The following is a 21,087-nucleotide window of genomic DNA, read 5'->3' on the forward strand; positions in this document are numbered from 1 at the left end:
TTTAACACAGTGCATACAGACTAAATTAAGTTCAGGATTTTCAACAAAATGTCTGGACAGAAACCATCCCTGCAATAGAAAAAGATGGTCTTAATTGTGAGAAACCTTATGCTTGTGTGCTCCTGGTTGTGTTTTTTTTCCTTACCATTTTTTCTTCTCAGCTCTTGTGCTTTGAATTTCCAAAAAACTATAAAAGCTTTTGATAGCACGTCACAATATTATATTGAACCTTTCTTGTGACAAATTGTAGCCCTTAAAGCAAAATCAATAATAAGTCAGAGTGGACACATACTGTAGGTACATGCAGATTTTGAGATGGATTTCGCTGCAGATTTGCTGAATAATTACGCTAAATTGGTGTCCAATTTGCATCTAAATCTGCATTGAAATCTGTAAATGTGAATCTAGCTTAATCATTTTAATCTTGATTCCAATACAAAGCTACACTTGTATATACAGTGAGCATAAGTGTAATGTATAAAAAAGGCAAGTATGATAATGGACTGGACTGGCAAAAAAATGCATATGTAGAATTAAGCAGTGTAGATATATATATAGCAGTGTAGATATATATATATATATCTACATTGCTCAAAAAATTAAGGGTACACTTAAACAACAGACTATAACTCCAAATAAATCAAACTTCTGTGAAATCAAACTGTCCACTTAGGAAGCAATACTGATTGACAATCAACTTCACATGCTGTTGTGCAAATGGAACAGACAATAGATGGAAATTATTTGCAATTATCAAGACACAATAAAGGAGTGGTTCTGCAGGTGGGGACCACAAACCAAATCTCAGTACCAATGCTTTCTGGCTGATGTTTGGTCACTTTTGAATGTTGGTTGTGCTTTCACACTCGTGGTAGTATGAGACGGACTCTACAACCCACACAAGTGGCTTAGGTAGTGCAGCTCATCCAGGATGGAACATCAATGCAAGCTGTGGCAAAAAGGCTTGCTGTGTCTGTCAGCGTAGTGTCCAGAGGCTGGAGGCGCTACCAGGAGACAGGCCAGTACACCAAGAGACATGGAGGGGGCCATAGGAGGGCAAAAACCCAGCAGCAGGACAGCTACCTCAACCTTTGTGCAAGGAGGAACAGGAGGAGCACTGCCAGAGCCCTGCAAAATGTCCTCCAGCAGGCCACAAATGTGCATGTGTTTGCACAAACGGTTAGAAACTGACTCCATGAGGATGGTCTGAGGGCCCGATGTCCACAGATGGGGGTTGTGCTCACAGCCCAACACCGTGCAGGATGCTTGGCATTTGCCACAGAACACCAGGTTTGGCAAATTCACCACTGGCGCCCTGTGCTCTTCACAGATGAAAGCAGATTGACACTGAGCACATGTGACAGACGTGACAGAGTCTGGAGACACTGTGGAGAGCAATCTGCTGCCTTCAACATCCTTCAGCATGACAGATTTGGCAGTGGGTCAGTAATGGTGTTGGGTGGCATTTTTTTGGAGGGCTGCACAGCCCTCCATGTGTTCGCCAGAGGTAGCCTGACTTCCATTAGGTACCGATATGAGATCCTCAGACCCCTTGTGAGACCATATGCTGGTGTGGTTGGCCATGGGTTCCTCCTAATTCAGAACAATGCCAGACCTCATGTGGCTGGAGTGTGTCAGCAGTTCCTGCAAGATGAAGGCATTGAAGCTATGGAGTGGCCCACCTGTTCCCCAGACCTGAATCTGATTGAGCACATCTGGGACATCATGTCTTGCTCCATCCACCAATGTCACATTGCAACACAAACTGTCCAGCAGTTGGCGGATGCTTTAGTCCAGGTCTGGGAGGAGATCCCTCAGGAGACCATCTGCCGCCTCATCAGGAGCATGCCCAGGCGTTGTAGGGAGGTCATACAGGTACATGGAGGCCACACACTTCTGAGCGTCTTTTCCTTGACATGAGGCATTTCCACTGAAGTTGGATCAGCTTGTAATTTGATTTTCCACTTTGATTTTGAGTATCATTCCAAATTCAGACCTCCATGGGATATTCATTTTGATTACATTGATAATAGTTATGTTTTATTGTTCTGAACACATTCCACTATGCAAGGAGTAAAAATTTGCAACTGGAATATTTCATTCAGAGATATCTAGGATGTGGTATTTTAGTGTTCCCTTTATTTTTTGGAGCAGTGCATATATATATATGTATATATATATATATATGTGTGTTACAATAGAAAGAAAATGTACTTGCATTCCACAAAAGTATGTTATCCCGCTTACATTTGATCGTGCTCAGCATTGCAGCTATAGAAAGTCCAATAGCATTGTAGAAGAGAAGAAATTGTGGAACTCTCCTGTGCCTAAGATTCAGAGACTTTATTTTCAAATGGATAAAGTAGCAGGGTGATTGTGAATGGCATACTCCTATGTATGGACAACAGACGTTTCTTGCTGGGACCAGGTCGAAACGGCTATTGTCTATACATAGGAGTATGCCATCAACTAAAATGTTGTTGGTTTTTCTAATCTAATTGAAAAATTAGTCTCTGGATTATATGCACGGGTGAGTGCTGCAACTTCTTCTCTTCTATAACACTATATATAGTCTTCTCTCTTACTGTTCTGCAGCAATTAATAGATGAAGCAAAAGAATGTGTGTATTTAGTCTCATTCTGTCATTTTATCTGGTAGGTTTTGATTGCCTCTAAAAAAATGTCTTTTATTTCAGAGACCTTTTCTTGAGAGTTGCAAGATGAAAGCTCCTATTCCACATTTGATCCTCTATTTTGTTACCCTGGCACAAAGCTTAAAAGTCGTTACTAAAAGAGGTTCTGGTAAGTGAGTTTGTTTTATTCTTTTGCTGAGGGTCGTGACAGGCAGTGACTTCGAAGATCCTAAGTAATGGTAGTGAGCTTAGCTAATGTTGAAAATGTAGTGTACTGTAGTGTTATAATATAAAGAACTGAGGATTACAGTGCAGCCATCATCATGGCATTAATATTTATTGGATGAGGCTCCATGCAATATATTTTCTGAATTGGACCATCAAATATTTTATAATATGGTTTTCCATTTGAGATTATGTGGGTGTATGTGGACATACATTTATTGATAGAGATGGTCCCAGATTTTGGATCATGTGTGTCAGTGATGGGATTTCTTCTATTATGATCCAACCTCAGATATTGCTTTATCTTTGGTACCTAAGAGAAAAAGAAAAATCAGAGAGACACAAAAATGTTGTCTATCCGAATGTCTCTTGCTATTTTTGGATATGGTGATCTTTTAAAAAGCAAGATCAAAGGGAACTGAGACATTACATAACAGTTTGGCAGAAATATGAATTATATATTTGCTTGTCAAACACATCCTGGGACACAAGATAGATTACATGAAAAATGTGGGGGAACTTTCAATATGTCAGAATGACCTGGTTCAAAAGTTGAAGTTCTCAGAAAGAGTTGGGCTGAATTCACAGAATTTTGGTTGTCATTCCTTATGAAGATAGAATTTGGAAACAACAACTTGTCCTTGACCAATTTCTGGGAACTGAGGGGAAAACATCAGGCGATAAGAATGTCTGTGCGTAGACAGATGATAACCAACTGGAACACAGGTCATTCTTGCATGAGACTATTTTCTTTGTATTTTATCAGTTTAAGAAACAAGAGAAATTAGCTATTCCTTTAACATGTGTGCTAAGTGTTCAGTATGACTGTCAAAAATTGTGTAAATTGGATTTGCTGAGTTTTTTTGTATCATTTTGATTTATTGTGGAATTAGTTTTTTGTGTACTTTAACAAATTGTGAAGATGTTTTTAAGTATTGCAACAGCTATTTAATAAGGATACTCATTTTAATAGGTTGAATATGAAAAGTTAAATTGCAAAAAATGGAGTTTATTTGATTTAGAAATATAGGTCATGTTCCTGTACCATCATTAACTGTGTGTTATACTTATTATTACTCTTTTTAAGACTAGAATTGAAAAAAAAAACAGAATAGTTTAAATGAAAATGACAACGTAAAATAGTGACTCAGACCTATATTTACTACAAAAACTTGTGACTTTTTTAAAGTGCTTATTGCCCTTTGTACTAACCGATTCGAGTTAATGCTTCACTGGTTGACACTGGCAACCATCTTCCTTGTGTAATGTATAGGCAAAAGTGCAGGTGTTGTGTCATACAAACTCCATAGTATCACATAGCAATAAAGTAAGTGACATTGCCCAACCTCTGTCACATAATAATAATAATAATAATAATAATAATAATAATAAATTTTATTTTTATAGCGCCGACATATTCCGTAGCACTTTACATTTCAGAGGGGATTTGTACAGACAATAGACATTACAGCATAACAATAATCACATACAGTAGATTATAACAAATACCAAGAGGAGTGAGGGCCCTGCTCGCAAGCTTACAGTCTATGAGGAAAGAGGTAGACACGAAAGGTGGGTGGTAACAGTTGCCCTGATTGTATGGACCAGCCATAATGTTAAGTGTGTAACAGTACAGACACAGAGGGCTAATGGATGCATAAAGCATGTGGGAACATGATGCTGGGAACCTGGTTATGGTAAAACTTTTGGCTCTGCCACACAGGGATAGGTTAGGTTAATGTGTTGAGGCGATAGGCCAGTCTGAATAAATGCGTTTTCAGGACATGCTTAAAATTGTGGGGATTGGGGACTAATCGTATTGACCTGGGAAGTGCATTCCAAAGAATTGGCGCGGCACGTGTAAAGTCTTGGAGACGGGAGTGGGAGGTTCTGACTATTGAGGATACTAACCTCAGGTCATCAGCAGAACGGAGGGCGCGGGTAGGGTGGTATACTGAAACAAGGGAGGAGATGTAGGGTGGTGCTGAGCCATGGAGGGCTTTGTGGGTGAGGGTAATAAGTTTATACTGAATTCTGGAGTGGATGGGTAGCCAGTGTAATGACTGGCACAAGGTAGAGGCATCGGTGTAACGATTGGTGAGGAATATGATCCTGGCTGCAGCATTCAAGACAGATTGGAGAGGGGAGAGTTTTGTAAGAGGGAGACCGATTAGAAGAGAGTTACAATAGTCGAGATGAGAATGAATAAGAGAAACAGTAAGAGTTTTTGCAGAGTCAAAAGTAAGAAAAGGTCGAATTCTAGAAATGTTTTTGAGGTGCAGATGACAAGAGCGAGCCAGTGATCGAATGTGGGGGGCAAAGGAAAGCTCGGAATCAAGTATGACCCCAAGACAGCGGGCATGTTGCTGGGGAGTAATAGTGGAACCACAGACGGAAATGGCAATGTCGGGTGTAGGTACATTAGTAGCGGGAGGAAACACAACGAGTTCAGTCTTTGACAGGTTCAGTTTCAGATATAGTGAGGACATGATATTAGACACAGCGTTTAGACAATCGCCAGTGTTTTCTAGAAAGGCTGGCGTGATGTCAGGAGAAGAAGCGTATAATTGGGTGTCATCAGCATAGAGATGCTACTGGAAACCAAATCTACTGATTGTTTGACCAATAGGGGCAGTGTACAAGGAGAAGAGGAGGGGGCCTAGAACCGATCCTTGAGGAACCCCAACAGTAAGGGGAAGGTGAGAGGAGGAGGAACCGGCAAAAGAAACAGTAAAGGAGCGGTCGGAGAGATAGGAGGAGAACCAGGAGAGAACGGTGTCCTTGAGGCCAATGGAATGGAGCATAGTGAGGAGGAGCTGATGATCCACAGTGTCGAATGCTGCAGAGAGATCCAAGAGAATTAGCATGGAGTAATGACCATTTGATTTAGCTGTTAGCAGATCATTAGAGACTTTAGTGAGGGCAGTTTCAGTGGAGTGTAAAGAGCGGAAACCGGATTGGAGAGGGTCGAGAACAGAGTTTTCTGAGAGATAGCGGATAAGACGGGAGTGGACCAGGCGTTCCAGGAGTTTAGAGATGAAGGGAAGATTAGAGACAGGTCTATAGTTAGCGGCACAGTTTTGGTCGAGGGATGGTTTTTTAAGTAGTGGATGTATGATGGCATACTTAAATGAGGAGGGGAAAATACCTGAAGAGAGAGAGAGGTTAAATATTTTAGTTAGGTGAGGGGTGACAGCAGGGGAAAGGGACTGGAGGAGATGTGACGGAAATGGGTCACTGGTGCAAGTAGTTGGGCGAGAAGATGCAAGGAGCCTGCTTACTTCTTCTTCTGTGACTGGTTCAAAATCAGAGAGTGAGTTAGATGCAGTGGGGGAGGGAGGACAGTGCATGGTATGAGGGGATTTGGAGATAATTTCCTGTCGGATCTGGTCAATTTTTTCTTTGAAGTAATTGGCCAGATCGTCAGCTCGGAGCTCCGTGGTTGGGGCCTGTACTCTTGGATTGAGTAGAGAATGAAAAGTGTCAAAGAGACGTTTCGGGTTATTGGACAGTGAGATGATGTGGGTGTTGAAATAGGTTTGTTTGGAGAGGTGAAGGGCAGTGTTGTATGTTCTAAGCATAAACGTAAAATGGATGAAATCTTCGTGTAGATTGGATTTTCTCCACAGACGTTCGGCGCACCTGGAGCACCGCTGCAGGAAACGTGTTTGCACCGTGTGCCAGGGTTGTCACCGTCTGCGTTGTGGTGTTCTATTTATAGGGGGTGCAAATTCATCGAGGGCAGTTTGAAGTGTTTCATTGTAATGCTTCAATGCAGAATCAGGACATGAGAGGGAGGAGATAGGGGCCAATGAAGACTGCAAGTTCTTCAGAAGTTTCTGGGTGTTAATGGCCTGTATGTTTCTATAAGTCTGGACAGTGGGGGTGACCTGAGCAGCCTGGCAGTTCTTGATAGAGAATGAAAGAAAATTGTGGTCAGAGAGCGGGAGAGGGGAGTTTGCAAAATCATCCACTGCACAAAGCCGAGAGAAGACCAAGTCGAGGGAGTTTCCGTCTTCATGCGTTGGAGAATTAGTAAGCTGCGAAAGGCCAAATGAGGAGGTTACATGAAACCTTCACTTTAAGGAAGCATTCATTACAGTGACTGGCAAGTGACTGCTTCTTATCTAACTCAGTCTTATTGTCTATTTATCTGCTTGAAGCCATTTGTCCTTCTGTAGTAAAGACGGGCTTGGCTAAGTTGAGAATTTTAGATGTAGGTTTAATGATTATGCATGATTTGCATTGGGCATTAAGAAGAAAGTTATTTAAGGTTAAAGAATAATTGTACATGCAGATATAAGAAACTGCAATATATCTTATTAGAAAAATTTGGTTCTTACCTTGTTTTCCACTCTGAAAATCAAAACAGCTCTGCTGTCGTGTTCAAGACAAGATGGACTGCCGGCACAGGAAAGTGCCTGATTTCTCAACCTATTATACTCTCCGTAAATGGAGATGGGAAGGATAAGTGAGAGGCAGAATGATAAAACAGGCAGAATGAGACACAGAAAAATTATTAAATAGCCTCTTAACTGACCTCAGAGTGGGAGTCACATCTATACTGATCACTTCTGCTCTATCATGTCCTCCACGTTTCTGCTGTTTCTCCATGAATGTTAATTGAAGAATGAGGAGCAGCTTTCTGTCTCTATGTGTTAAGTTGTGTTTTGGAAAAATCACAGTAGCTGGTCACCAGCCACCAGCTCAGAGTCTATTGCAAATTAAAGGGAATTTATCATCATTTTTTGTTACTTCATCTGAGAGCAGCATAATGTAGGAAAAGAGACCCAAATCCAGCAATGTATCCTTTAGGTTATTGGATGCAGCAGTTGTCACACAAACAGACTTTTAGATGTAACATGTAGCAAAGCTCAGAAAGCTAACTCCGCCCACACCAGGCTCTCTATGTATATTGTTTATTGACAGTGAGCTGCTAATCAGTAGTGGGGCTTAGTCAGACAAGAAGGCAGATGAGCTGTAGTCTGGAAGGTGATAATCTCTTGCTGATAAAACACTCATTGTATTGAAACAACAGCACAGAGTCTAATAGGTGACACATCACTGAAGTCTTCATCTCAGCCCTTATATCATGCTACCCTCCGATTAATGGCAAAATCTGCTGACATATTTCCTTTAAGAGATAGAGTCTACAAAGGGGGAATCTGGTGAAACTGCAGGACAAAAGTTATACAATGGCCAAAGATATGTTTGTTTCTCTCTTTCAATACATTTATGGAATATGTGGTTTCATTGTGTAGCTTTGATCATTTGCTCTGTTCTGGTTGATAGCGCAAAGAAAATGGTAAATTTGTGTTACTGTGAAAAATGCTGTGCTGGTCTGGTTGAATGTGCTTATTATATACGAATGAGGTTTTTATACACTTATTCTAGGAAATTACTGTAGCAGCATTTTTATACATGATATGAAAAGGAAATGGCAGGTTTTTATATTTGTTAATCATGCAGAGAACCATGTGCTTTTTGATAACAATTTATAAAAACCGGCAAATCTTTTAAACAGTAGCCATGTTAAATAAACTTATGACCACTGCATTCATAGTTGCCTCAATTTTGTATGTGATGCTACCTCTATGTTGCTAATACCATTGCGTATTAGGTCAACTTTAAATTCTCATGTACATATACCACAACTCCATAATCCTAATCTCATAGACTTTTATGAGACTTTACTGTACCTTCATTTGCTACCTAAGAACTAGACAAAATTTGTATCATACTCAGTTAGTTATAATATTTCAGTTGTATCCTCTAGAAGCAATACCAAACATTAAAATGTATCAACTTACAATAAAGTTGTGTAAAGGTACCATATGGCTGCACACAGTTTGTCTATACCTGTATAACGTAACCTCTCAGGAATTCTGAATATTTCCATTCAGGCTCTGTGTATATGAATTATAAATGGAAATGGTGCAAAAAGAATTAAAAGGAACATCTCATTTTGGAAATGTACAACTCATGCCTGCCCTAAGTTTTAAACCTGATTAATGGCCCATTTATCCTCACCAATTACCATAATGATTTGCTAGAGTGAGCAGCAGTCCCAGGGAATGTGCCACAGAGCTAATGGTTCCACATATGCCCAGTCTATATTTGTTGTGACAATTCTGGTATTATATAAGTATGTTTTCCTCTTTAGCGAGGGCTGACTATGGATTTTCCTTTTGAAAGGGAAATATGTAATACATAGATATTGTTACATATAGTTACAGTTATATAGGTTAAAAAAAGCCTTGGAACCATCAAATTCAACCTTTCTCCATCAATGATGCATTCTTTGTCAATACATTATACAGAAATGTGCAGTAATTATACATTAACATTAATAATAACAACATTGTAGCAAAAAATCTGAGAAAAAAGGTCTGATAACACTGCCCTTCCTTTACCCATAATGAACATTTACTCTAGTAGACATTTACATATCATACTGTTTACATTCTATTTCAGGGTTTCTTTACATAAATTACAAAAAAAAAGTTCAACTAATCTTTTTAACACTTATCCTACAATAATAGTCACATACCTTGTGAAGATGGTAAAAAAGTAGACACAAAAATATCTCGTCATTTTAGCACTTCAAGAAGTACTCATTATAGAAGTACAAATTATAGAAGTACAAATTATAGAAATACAAATTATAGAAGTAGAAATAATAGAAATACAAATTATAGTACAAACAGCCAGCACAATAATTTCCGTTCAGTATAGAGAGGATACAGAAAATAAGCTGTTGTTGGCCTTTATAACAGATAGAAAAAATCATAATAATATTAATAATAATGCTAAATGATACTGTACCTTTGTATTGTACATACCACAATCTATAAAGCAATAATCACAAACTTGTGTTTGATTTTGCTCTGTTTCCATAGTAATTGAGCTAACTGCTTTTTCTCATATTTTGTTTCCATGGTTATGTGCAATACGTTTATATTGAAAGTCTGAAATGCCCTCGAACATTCATTGCTGCTGTTCCTGACAATCACTATGGCATTCTTCATTAGATGACCCAGAATTGTAGTAAGGAGCTAAGCCTTTGTCATATGAATTCCTTTATCATGTGATTCAATGTGTGCTCCACAGGATGACTTAACACATAAATAACCCAACTAGGATATATCTTTAGTTAAGGTTCGTGAGCAATTTTTGTCAATATTTTATTTATTACTGTGGGACAGATGTTATGAGTTGTTTTTGTATTTTTTGCATTTTAATATTACATATTCATATAAGGGAATGAGACTGATCTATCAGTAGCTGCAATACCAGCTTTGAGATAGAAAAACTCTTAGGGCTCATTGCCACTTGCGATGAAATCGAACGAATGCAATCCGATAAAATATCAGATTGAATTCGGACCAATGTTATTTTATGATTGTGAGTTCATCTGCGTTTTTTTCCAGCTCGGACTGGATCACAATGGGCCTGAAATAAAGTGGCAGCATGCTGCGATTGTAATGGGAAATCGTATTGCATCCTACAATGAAAGTCAATGGGTGTGAGAAAAAAATCCCACAGCACTCAGACCATTCGAGTGCTGTCCGATTTTCACACACTGATTGCATTTGATAAGCCGGCAATTAATGTGCCTCGTACAGTAAGATCACACTGACAGGTTAGAATGGGATAAAATAAATATATACACATAGAATACATAGATATATAGATGTCAGTGACACATACACATATATATACACTCACTGGCCACTTTATTAGGTACACCTGTCCAACTGTGTGTTAAGACTTAATTTCTAATCAGCCAATCACATGGCGGCAACTCAGTGCATTTAGGCATGTAGACATGGTCAAGACAATCTCCTGCAGTTCAAACCGAGCATCAGTATGGGGAAGAAAGGTGATTTGAGTGCCTTTGAACGTGGCATGATTGTTGGTGCCAGAAGGGCTGGTCTGAGAATTTCAGAAACTGCTGATCTACTGGGATTTTCACGCACAACCATCTCTAGGGTTTACAGAGAATGGTCCGAAAAAGAAAAAAAATCCAGTGAGCGGCAGTTCTGTGGCCGGAAATGCCATGTTGATGCCAGAGGTCAGAGGAGAATGGGCAGACTGGTTCGAGCTGATAGAAAGGCAACAGTGACTCAAATTGCCACCCGTTACAACCAAGGTAGGCAGAAGAGCATCTCTGAACGCACAGTGCGTCGAACTTTGAGGCAGATGGGCTACAGCAGCAGAAGACCACACTGGGTACCACTCCTCTCAGCTAAGAACAGGAAACTGAGGCTACAATTTGCACAAGCTCATCGAAATTGGACAGTAGAAGATTGGAAAAACGTTGCCTGGTCTGATGAGTCTCGATTTCTGCTGCGACATTCGGATGGTAGGGTCAGAATTTGGCGTAAACAACATGAAAGCATGGATCCATCCTGCCTTGTATCAACGGTTCAGGCTGGTGGTGGTGGTGTCATGGTGTGGGGAATTTTTTCTGGGCACTCTTTGGGCCCCTTGGTACCAATTGAGCATCGTTGCAACGCCACAGCCTACCTGAGTATTGTTGCTGACCATGTCCATCCCTTTATGACCACAATGTACCCAACATCTGATGGCTACTTTCAGCAGGATAATGCGCCATGTCATAAAGCTCGAATCATCTCAGATTGGTTTCTTGAACATGACAATGAGTTTACTGTACTCAAATGGCCTCCTCAGTCACCAGATCTCAATCCAATAGAGCATCTTTGGGAGGTGGTGGAATGGGAGATTCGCATCAGGGATGTGCAGCCGACAAATCTGCGCCAACTGTGTGATGCCATCATGTCAATATGGTCCAAAATCTCTGAGGAATGCTTCCAGCACCTTGTTGAATCTCTGCCACGAAGAATTGAGGCAGTTCTGAAGGCAAAAGGGGGTCCAACCCCTTACTAGCATGGTGTACCTAATAAAGTGGCCAGTGAGTGTATATATATATAATATTACATAGATTGAAGAAAAAACAGCAATTTGTGTGCTGTGTACTGTAAAATCACTTCAGGAGCCGAAAGGATAGAAGAAATGGATTACATACAGTAAATACAAATAGAATAAGTAGATATATAGATGTCTATGACAAGTACAATTAAATCTACAAGAGAAAAACTGAGCAAAAACCCTGCTGTAACTAAATAAGTAAAAATCAAAAGTCCATTTAAATAACATAGTTATTAATTAAATACATGTACAGTAATACAGTAAGCTGCACACAGACAAATACAATTAGTACAGTGTGGGGCAGCTTACTGTACATGCATTTAATTAATAAAATATCAATTTTTGGAGAAAAATGGTGTAAGCTTCCTCGCAATTTTCATAACCAGCAGAGTGAAAGCCAACAGCTGGGGGCCGATGTTTATAGCCGTGGAAGGGGGTAATACCTATGGAGCTTCCCAGGCTATTATTATCTGCTCACGACTATATGTTTAGCTTTATTGGCTATTAAATGGGGGACCCTCCAAAAAATGACGTGGAGTCCCACAACAAATAATAACCAGCAAAGGCTTTGCAGATAGCTGCAGATTGATATTAATAACCTAAGAAGGAGCCTTGGATACTAGCCCCCAAGGCTAAAAACATCAGCTCTTGGCCACCCCAGAAAAGACGCATCTCTAAGATACGCCAATTCTGGCACTTAGCCTCACTCTTCCAGCTTGCCTTGTAGCAATTGCAGTGCAGTCATAGTTCAGGGGTTGATGTCACCTTTGTATTTTCAGGTTACATCAAGCCCTGAGGTTAGTAATGGAGAGGTGTCAATAAGACACCCCATTACTAACCCCATTTGCACATTGGAAGAAAACAGACAACTAGAAAAAGGCAATTTAATTGAAAGAATGACACAGACTCCTTTAATATGCTTAATTAAACCATGCTTATGACCTTGCCCATTCCCTCGGTGCCCTCGTCATCTGCAAAAGAGGTAAAAAACCAAATAACAATATTCCTCACCTTTCCACAGAGATGCTTTTAATTCGTTTGCACCACAATGGGTCTAGCTCTGATTAATCTAGATGGCAGGCTGCATGATTACATGATGCAACCATGCAGCCTGTCATCCAGTAGACACTGAGCACGGTGTACTCAGTGTCTGCCTGTGAACTGCTATTCCTTGTCTGAGGCACTGCAAGCATGAGAAAGTTCTCCTGCTCTCGGTGCCATCAGACAGGTCCTGCTAGTTCACGACCAATTAACTCAATTCACCCATGTGACTTTTCGGAAGTGAGAGATGGAAGTGGTGGAACAGAACTTGCAATACCTCAGGATTTCTCTGGGCTAAAAGAACCTCCACATGACCCGTTCTTGAGTTTTTTCCACCCTGATATGGCCACCCAAGAGATGTCCAGCACCCTCCATCTGTAAGGTCCTGGTACCAAAAATTGTTCCACTACCTACTCCCTCACCTTAGTAACACGGTACAATAAGTCCTCTCTCAACATTAAATAGGGAAATCTGGTGTCAGCTCCAGCTCCTATGCTGTGCTATTTATAATGGTTACCTTATTGACCGATTCTTTTAGAGTTATGTCCCTATGTTGAGTTGACCCCAAATTTTCTCCAGTCAACCCTAACTCTGAAATGTTGGTCTCCGGGGATACTACCTCCTCATCTCCCACCATTTTACAGATGCTGTTGGTGATACTTCTACAATGGCCACCTGTCTCATACCCAAGCAATTGAGGTCTCCGCCCCCTCCTCTACAAGTCACAAAAACAACACAAAGTCCCAGTCTTTGATAATCGGGTACAATAAATAATGAACTACTCTAACCTCATGGGACCTCCTGGGACCCAGTACCTCAAGCCATCTCAATGATCACTCTGGCCACGGGATAGCCTTTAGCATCCCTGTGAATGCAACAGATGCCCACTTTCTTCCCAGGGATCAATTTGAGAAAGAGCATGGCCCTCACGAGGGTCCCCAAACTTTCTAAGTCTAGTAGTTCAGTCATTTTCAGACATTTACATTTTACAGGACAAGCTTAAAGCGCCTTGCTGGGTGAACTGTCCACACTGCAAGCCAGATATGCGTAGAATAAACACTGGCGTCCCATGCTACAGTCCATTAGCTCAGTGGTTACGTGACAATAGGCAGCTATATGACCTGGGCCCTGACATCTCCAGCAAATTACATCCCCCTATGAGATATTCGGCATTACCTCCATCGCCGCCTTGGTCTTTGGAAGCCCCAACACCTTTTTAGTCTCTGCCTCTTCGTGGGATCCCCAATATGGAATGGGGTGCCTCCTCAAGGAGTCATCAACCCCCTGATATCCTTGGACTAGTCTGACAAAGTCATCGACATTCCGGGGCTCTCCCGGGGCAACACAAGTCTGCATCACGCTCAGAACCAGTCCATTACAACTCGCTTTACCATCTGAACTGGGGGAGAGGACTCAGCTGCAACCACTTTTGGACAAGGTGCAGCAAATCAAATATTTGGGAATGAGGAGGTTTGTCATGGTGATATGCCCAGCAGTAGGTCCAGTGTGCCCTGACAGACATTGTCAGCTCACTTCCTTCCATATAGAAAATTCATTAGCTGACCTTGAAGTCGGAGTTAGCACTTTTCCACAAACCTCCTCTTTGAATAATTCAGTCTGCTGCTGCTGTTGTCGTCAGTGCAGTTGCTGGTACTGCTAGATCTATTTCTGGTGCTGCAGCTGCTGGGGCTGTTCCATAAGAATCTTACATGTCTCCTATTGTCCAGTTGTTGCTGCTGTAGCTGTTGCTGATGCTCCTGCTACTAGGCTTGCACTGGTTAGATAATCAGGTCCTCTATGCTGTCTAACGCTGCTCCCTGGCCTATAACTGTCTTCACCCATGACATACAGTACTTCTCTAGCAGTCAAACGTGTTATTTGGGAAAGCTGCCTGCAAATCTAATACCAAATGTAACAATGCTACTCACTTGCGTGCGATCTGAGTTATCCCAGGAACTGTTTCTATTTAAAGTTCGGTTAGTTTATTACAATCTTCATAAACCAAGTCACAGGAAAATTTCATACAGCCTCTGTCTGGCACAGAGTAAAACATAAAGTAACAAGTCCATACAATAGTGCTGGTTAGCCTGCCTGGTTTAGAGTCCACCTTCTTAGGGTACCATTACACTTAGCGATGCACCAGAGATCCCGACAATGATATTGATCGCTGGTGCATCGCTGAGTGGTCGCTAGTGAGCTGCCAAACAGGCAGATCTCACCAGCGACATAGCAGCGGTCGGGGGTCGCTACTTACCTGTCAGACTCGGCGATCCTGATATCCTCCCGCCCGTGTCCACGTGTCGCTCATCAGCGCCACAGGAAGCCCAGCAGGAAGCGCCCTATGAGAAATGGTCCAGGACGTTCTCATGCGATCAGCAATAATCAGCAGGGGAGCCGGTGGGAGGTAAGTATCACATGTAGCGATATCTCTAGCAATATCGCTGCTGTGTCACAAAATCGGTGACGTTACAGCGATATTCCTAGCGATATCGCTATGTGTAATGGGCCCTTTAGTCGTTTAACAAAGGAACCCAATCCAAGAGATCTGCCCACCTCCATACACACACAGCCATATGTGAGACAAACAGGACTCATTTTACAATGTGAACAACACCTAGGGGTGGAGATATGGTGAGCAGCAGTTCAGCTGCTCATAATCAACCTGTCATGGCTGATGGACCTCTTTTAGTCCTATATTCTAACACATTACTCCATATTTATCTTTCATCCACTATGTATCTAAGAGCTACCATACAAAGATTATAGTCAAACATTTATCTGATGGATCATGATCTATAAGTAGCATTTAAAATTATCTTTGGTATCTTGTCCCTTTTGGCTGAAAAACCGTTGCAAAACTGCATAGACTGCACCTATGATATGTACAACACTTTTTGGTGCTATCAAACTAGTTTCAAATACTTCATCATAGAATCTGCTCCACTGACTTCAGTAACTTTCCATACAAAATCCTCTCTACTCTACATGAGTCTGCATGAAGAGTTATAAGTTTCCACAGTTTCAAAAGCAAAGTGAATATTTTTGCAGTTTTTTCCCATGTGCAGACTAGCAGATTATAGCTGTGCATATGCAAAACATCTTGGCATAGTGGCCTACAGATGTACTTTGATATTCAAACTTTTTAGTTAACCATTAAATAAGACAGGTTTTCAGATCATCTTTTATTAGATTTTTTTATAAACCAAAATATAATCCAATTAAATGTTTTCATCTAATTTCAGTTCATGAATGCGTAAATAAAGTAGGACACATTAATTCAAGACTGAATCTTTTCACTGGGCTTTTTTCATCTTTGAAGTATGTTTCAAGGTTGCATGAAAATTGCCCAATATCAATATTTTTTCAGCCAAGAGGTAATCTTTGCCAGATTTATGCAGCTGGCTATTCTTAGTGCCAGCAATCAAGTCTGGCAAAATATAATTTCAAGCCAAATTTATTTTAGGCTTTATTTCAACTAATTTCCTCATTAATACATTAGTTCTTCATTGCTATTTAGCTTTACCCATAGAAAATATATCATAGTTTTTTAAGTATTAGACAATTTTAAGGATCTTTTGAATATTGCCTACAATTATCAGCCATCAACACTACTCAATCTTGAAAAAACACAAAAAAATTGAGCTTGGATTTAAGTTGGTAAATAAGCAGCACCTAAAAGCATGTTCACATTGGCCATTAAACAGACAAAACCTATAAGAAACAAAATGATCATATACCCTGCTGTAACAAAGTAATTAAAAGAACAAAGGTGCATTTAAATAAAGGTACTGTCACACTTAGCGATGTACCAGCGATCCCGACCAGTGATATGACGCGGTCAGGATCGCTGGTACATCGCTAAGTGGTCGCTAGTGAGCTGCCACACAGGCAGATCTCACCAGCGACATCGCAGGGGTCGGGGATCGCTACTTACCTGTCAGACGAGGCGATCCAGACGTCCTCCCGCCCGGCTCCACGCGTCGTCACAGCAGAAAGCCCCAGCAGGATAGCACCAAAAAGTGTTGTACATAACACTGACGTTATACACAGTTAACACAGTGATTTTATAGCGATATCGCTTTGTGTGACAGGCCCTTAACATAGGGTTATTAGTAAACACTGTTTTCGTAAAAAAAGCCAACATAAAAGCCATCCTACCATCGGCAAGGTGACCCTGTTCAGGATGGTCCTACACTGTCCAATACTAAAAACCTTACCATGTGTCAGAGTTGACCTTACTGTGCATAAGGGCAAAGCTCTCGGACCTGAACTGTGGATACCAGCCATGAGAAGCTATATAAATGTAATATCCAGCTGAAGGAAGGGAGGCTTGCGCAAAATGCAAATATATAAAGCAAAAACTCCAAAAAAAATGAGCTTGGGTTTAAGTTGGTATACATGCAGCACATAAACAAATGTTCACTTTTTCCATTAAAGAGACAAAACCCTACAAGAAGCAAAATCATCATAAAGCAAATGTGCAGTTAAATAACATAGGGTTCTTAGCAAACACTGTTTATGATATGTATGTAAATATATATGTATATATATATATATATATGTATATATGTAAATCCAGCAATGTACTGTATATACTTTATATTGTAAAGACATAAAAAAATAGTTGTGGTATTTTAAAGGAAATCGATCAGTAGGCTCATCCCTCCTAAGTCGCATATTTGGGGACTTAGGTCATAGGAAGCTGAATACAGTGATACCTTGATATCTGTAATCCGATGTCTTATTTCAGAGAAATGCACATTTTTCTTAATATTTAAATGAGCTGTTACAGGCTATGAGGCTATGGGTCAAACATTGATCTGCATGAGAATCTGCTTCCAGAGGTTTTGTTACATGAAAGGAGGCATTACCAGTGTGCGACAAGTAACTAATGCAGAACAGTAGAACTGAATTTTGGTTCATAACAAATACGTTAGCAGCTGCAGCTCTCACAGCTTTGCTGTATTGCAATAATATTGGAAGACTGGCTGCCTGTGAGATGGAGGCTGAAGCACTGAGAAGAACCTGCAGATGTTTCAGTTAGGTTGGAGTCACACTACGGTACAATACACCCGAGTGCTATGCTATGAAAAATCACATAGCATTGGGCCCAATGTTAATCTATGTGGCAGCTCCCATCTGCTATTATTTTCTCATGCCAACTCAGCATGCACGAACAATCGCAGCATGCTGCAATTGTCACCAAAACTCGGCTCACTTACACCCATATATAAGTGTATGGGTTCGAGTGACACAACGCACAACACTCGGATATCATCCGAGTGCAGTGCGATATACACCAACGTCGGCAGCTGAAGAGATGGAGTAATTAATTTCTCTGCCTCCTCCACAGCTGTGTTGTGATCCTTTTTGTGTGAGAGGATTGGAGCACAGTAGCATGCCACTTGGCTCCCACTCGCAGCATAGCAGGAGCTGAGGGTCACTAGCATATTGCATCCAATGCTCTCTCATTGAATGTAATGCACTGGTGTGATTCCAGCCTTAAAATAACACACAGCTCTGCAGTGAGATCGGGAGAGCAGAGAGAGACCATTACATGTCACACTGGTAAAACCCGTTTTTATTTAAAATAAGCTGTGGAGGCGGAATCTCATCTCATCAGTATCTAAAGGGGGTTTTACACTAAGCGATATCGCTAGCAATATCGCTAAAACGTCACTGGTTTTGTGACGTTATAGCGATATTGCTAGCGATATCGCTATGTGTGATACTTACCAGCGACCGGCTCCCCCGCTGTCCATCGCTGATCGCGCGAGAATGTCCGGCTCCATTTCTCGTCGGGCGCTTCCTGCTGAGACTTCCTGCTGTGACAATGAGCGACGCGTGGAGGCGGGCGGGAGGACGTCAGGATCGCTGTGTGTGAATGGTAAGTATCGTGCGCTGCGTCGCTGCTGCATCGCTGTGAGGTCTTTCTGTATGAAAGCTCACTAGCGATCATTTAGCGATGCACCAGCGATCCTGACCGGGTCGGATCGCTGGTCGGATCGCTGGTGCATCACTAAATGTAAAAGGGCCTTAACTCATAGCCCTGAACAGCTCATTTACATATAAAAAATGTGGATTTTTCTGGAATAAGACATTCGATTGTAAATATCAAGGTAGCATTTTATTTAGATTACTATGACCTACATGCCCATATAGACGGCTTAGGAGGGTTGATCCTACGGACAGATTCCCTTTAAGTGCACTATTAGACTTGAATATTTTCTGATATAAATAGCATAATTGTTCTGAACGTCTATATCTAATTATTTCAATAGTAGTAAAGAAAAAAGTATGTACTACATATTCAGAATCATAGGCTCTTAGGACAAAAACCTCTTCAACACTGAAATGTCATTTGTTTTACCAATTTCAGCATGAAACTAATGTATTAAGGAATAATTGCAGGAAAGATTTTGTACTTAGCAGATAGCTATTCCCCATAGCAGTATAAAGTCAGAAACAAATGTCAATTTTAAACAGATAATCACAAACTTTTAATACTGTGGTCCAGATCCTTGGAGAGACTGTAATGGAGTCCAAAGAAAGTCTATAAGAAGTGACTGCTAATATATCCTTGGGAATTTAATGAAAGAATAGAAAATCCCAAATGTTTCTGGCATTTAAGAAATAGTTGTTTGACCTTTTTTAGCTGGATTCCTTATTGATACTTGCAAAGGCTCTTGGGATATAATAAACAATATTGCTACATTATATGAAATGACTTTATTTAAACTGCCTATACGGTAAGCATGGGTCACAGTAATAGAGCACACAAGCTATTAAAGAAAGGAGAAAATGACAAATAATATAGAAAAAAGTAAATAACATCTATATCAAATAAAAGAAAAAATCAGAGGTCCCACGTTCAGGTATAATACGCATGGCTGATAGATTAATTAGCTTTACAATAGGGACTCAGAAAATGGAGAGAGAAGGAAAGCTGAAAATACTGTACGTTCTATAGAAAATAGGCATTCAATAGCAAACGTTAAGTATTTAAGTGTTAGAATTGGCAGTGTGTTGGTTGCTATGGAGATTTTTTCTTCTTTAGGGAAATATGAGTTCACATAAACCAGTATTATTTCTTGATTAGCTGCCTAATGAGGAAGGTTTGCTGTGAGCATTGATGATATGTCTCTAAAACATATTACAAAAATTGCTAACTGCGCTTCTACTTGTTAGTGATTCTTTTTATCCTTTGGAAAATATATATGGAAGCAACACTGATTGACAATCAATTTCTCATGCTGTTGTGCACATGGAATAGACAACAGATGGAAATTTTTGGCAATTATCGTGACACCCTCAATAAAGGAGTGGTCCTGCAGGTGGGGACCACAGACCACATCTCAATACCAATGCTTTCTGGCTGATGTTTTGGTCACTTTTGAATGTTGGTTGTGCTTTCACACTTGTGGTAGCATGAGACGGACTCTACCACCCACATAAGTGGATCAGGTAGTGAAGCTCATCCACGATAGCACATCAATGCGAGCTGTAGCAACAAGGTTTGCTGTGTCTGTCAGCGTAGTGTCCAGAGGCTCAAGGCGCTACCAGGAGACAGGCCAGTACATCAGGAGACATGGAGGGGGCCGTAGGAGGGCAACAACCCAGCAGCAGAACCGCTACCTCAGCCTTTGTGCAAGGAGGAACAGGAGGAGCACTGCCAGAGCCCTGCAAAATGACCTCCAGCAGGCCACAAATGTGCATGTGTCTGCAAAAATGGTTAGAAACCGACTCCATGAGGATAGTCTGAGGGCCCGACGACCACAGATGGGGGTTGTGCTCTCTCCCTCAGCAACCCAGCGCTCCAGCTGCCATCACTCTCTCTCTTTCTGCAGCCCAGCTCTCCATGAGCCATCCTGTTCTATTCCTCCACAGCCCCACTCTCCATCTGTGTCCCACTTTTCCTCCAAAGGCCCGCTCTCTCCCTCTACAGCCCCGCTCTCTCCTTCAAAGCCCTGCTCTCCATGCGCCATTCTGCTCTATCGCTCTGCAGCCCTACTGTCCATCCATGTCCCGCTCTGTCCCTCACAGACCCGCTCTCCATCTGTGTCCTGTACTTTCCCTCTGCAACCCCACTCTCCAGATTATAATAAAAAGTATGTTAAGTGATGCCTCTATTCCTTAAATAAAATTATGGGATTCATATTTTATAATTTAATAGTCAAAAGTAACTTAAAGGTAATCTGGCAGCAGGATTTTGCCACCTAACCTGAGAGAAGCATAAT

General features: G+C 41.0%; 1 protein-coding gene across 1 annotated transcript in view; it reads left to right on the forward strand.

Annotated features, from left to right (window-relative positions):
- IL1RAPL1 (interleukin 1 receptor accessory protein like 1) overlaps nucleotides 1–21,087 on the forward strand; it is a 2,193,655-nt gene that overhangs the window by 474,616 nt on the left and 1,697,952 nt on the right. The window contains exon 2 of the mRNA XM_073565918.1: nucleotides 2,696–2,801. Within this exon, the coding sequence (XP_073422019.1) occupies nucleotides 2,720–2,801 (82 nt within the window). The 5' untranslated portion in view covers nucleotides 2,696–2,719. The remainder of the gene's footprint in view (nucleotides 1–2,695; nucleotides 2,802–21,087) is intronic.

Source organism: Dendrobates tinctorius, unplaced genomic scaffold (assembly GCF_039654945.1).
Source record: "Dendrobates tinctorius isolate UK_male_01 unplaced genomic scaffold, ASM3965494v1 ptg000016l, whole genome shotgun sequence".
Lineage (NCBI taxonomy): Eukaryota > Metazoa > Chordata > Amphibia > Anura > Dendrobatidae > Dendrobates > Dendrobates tinctorius.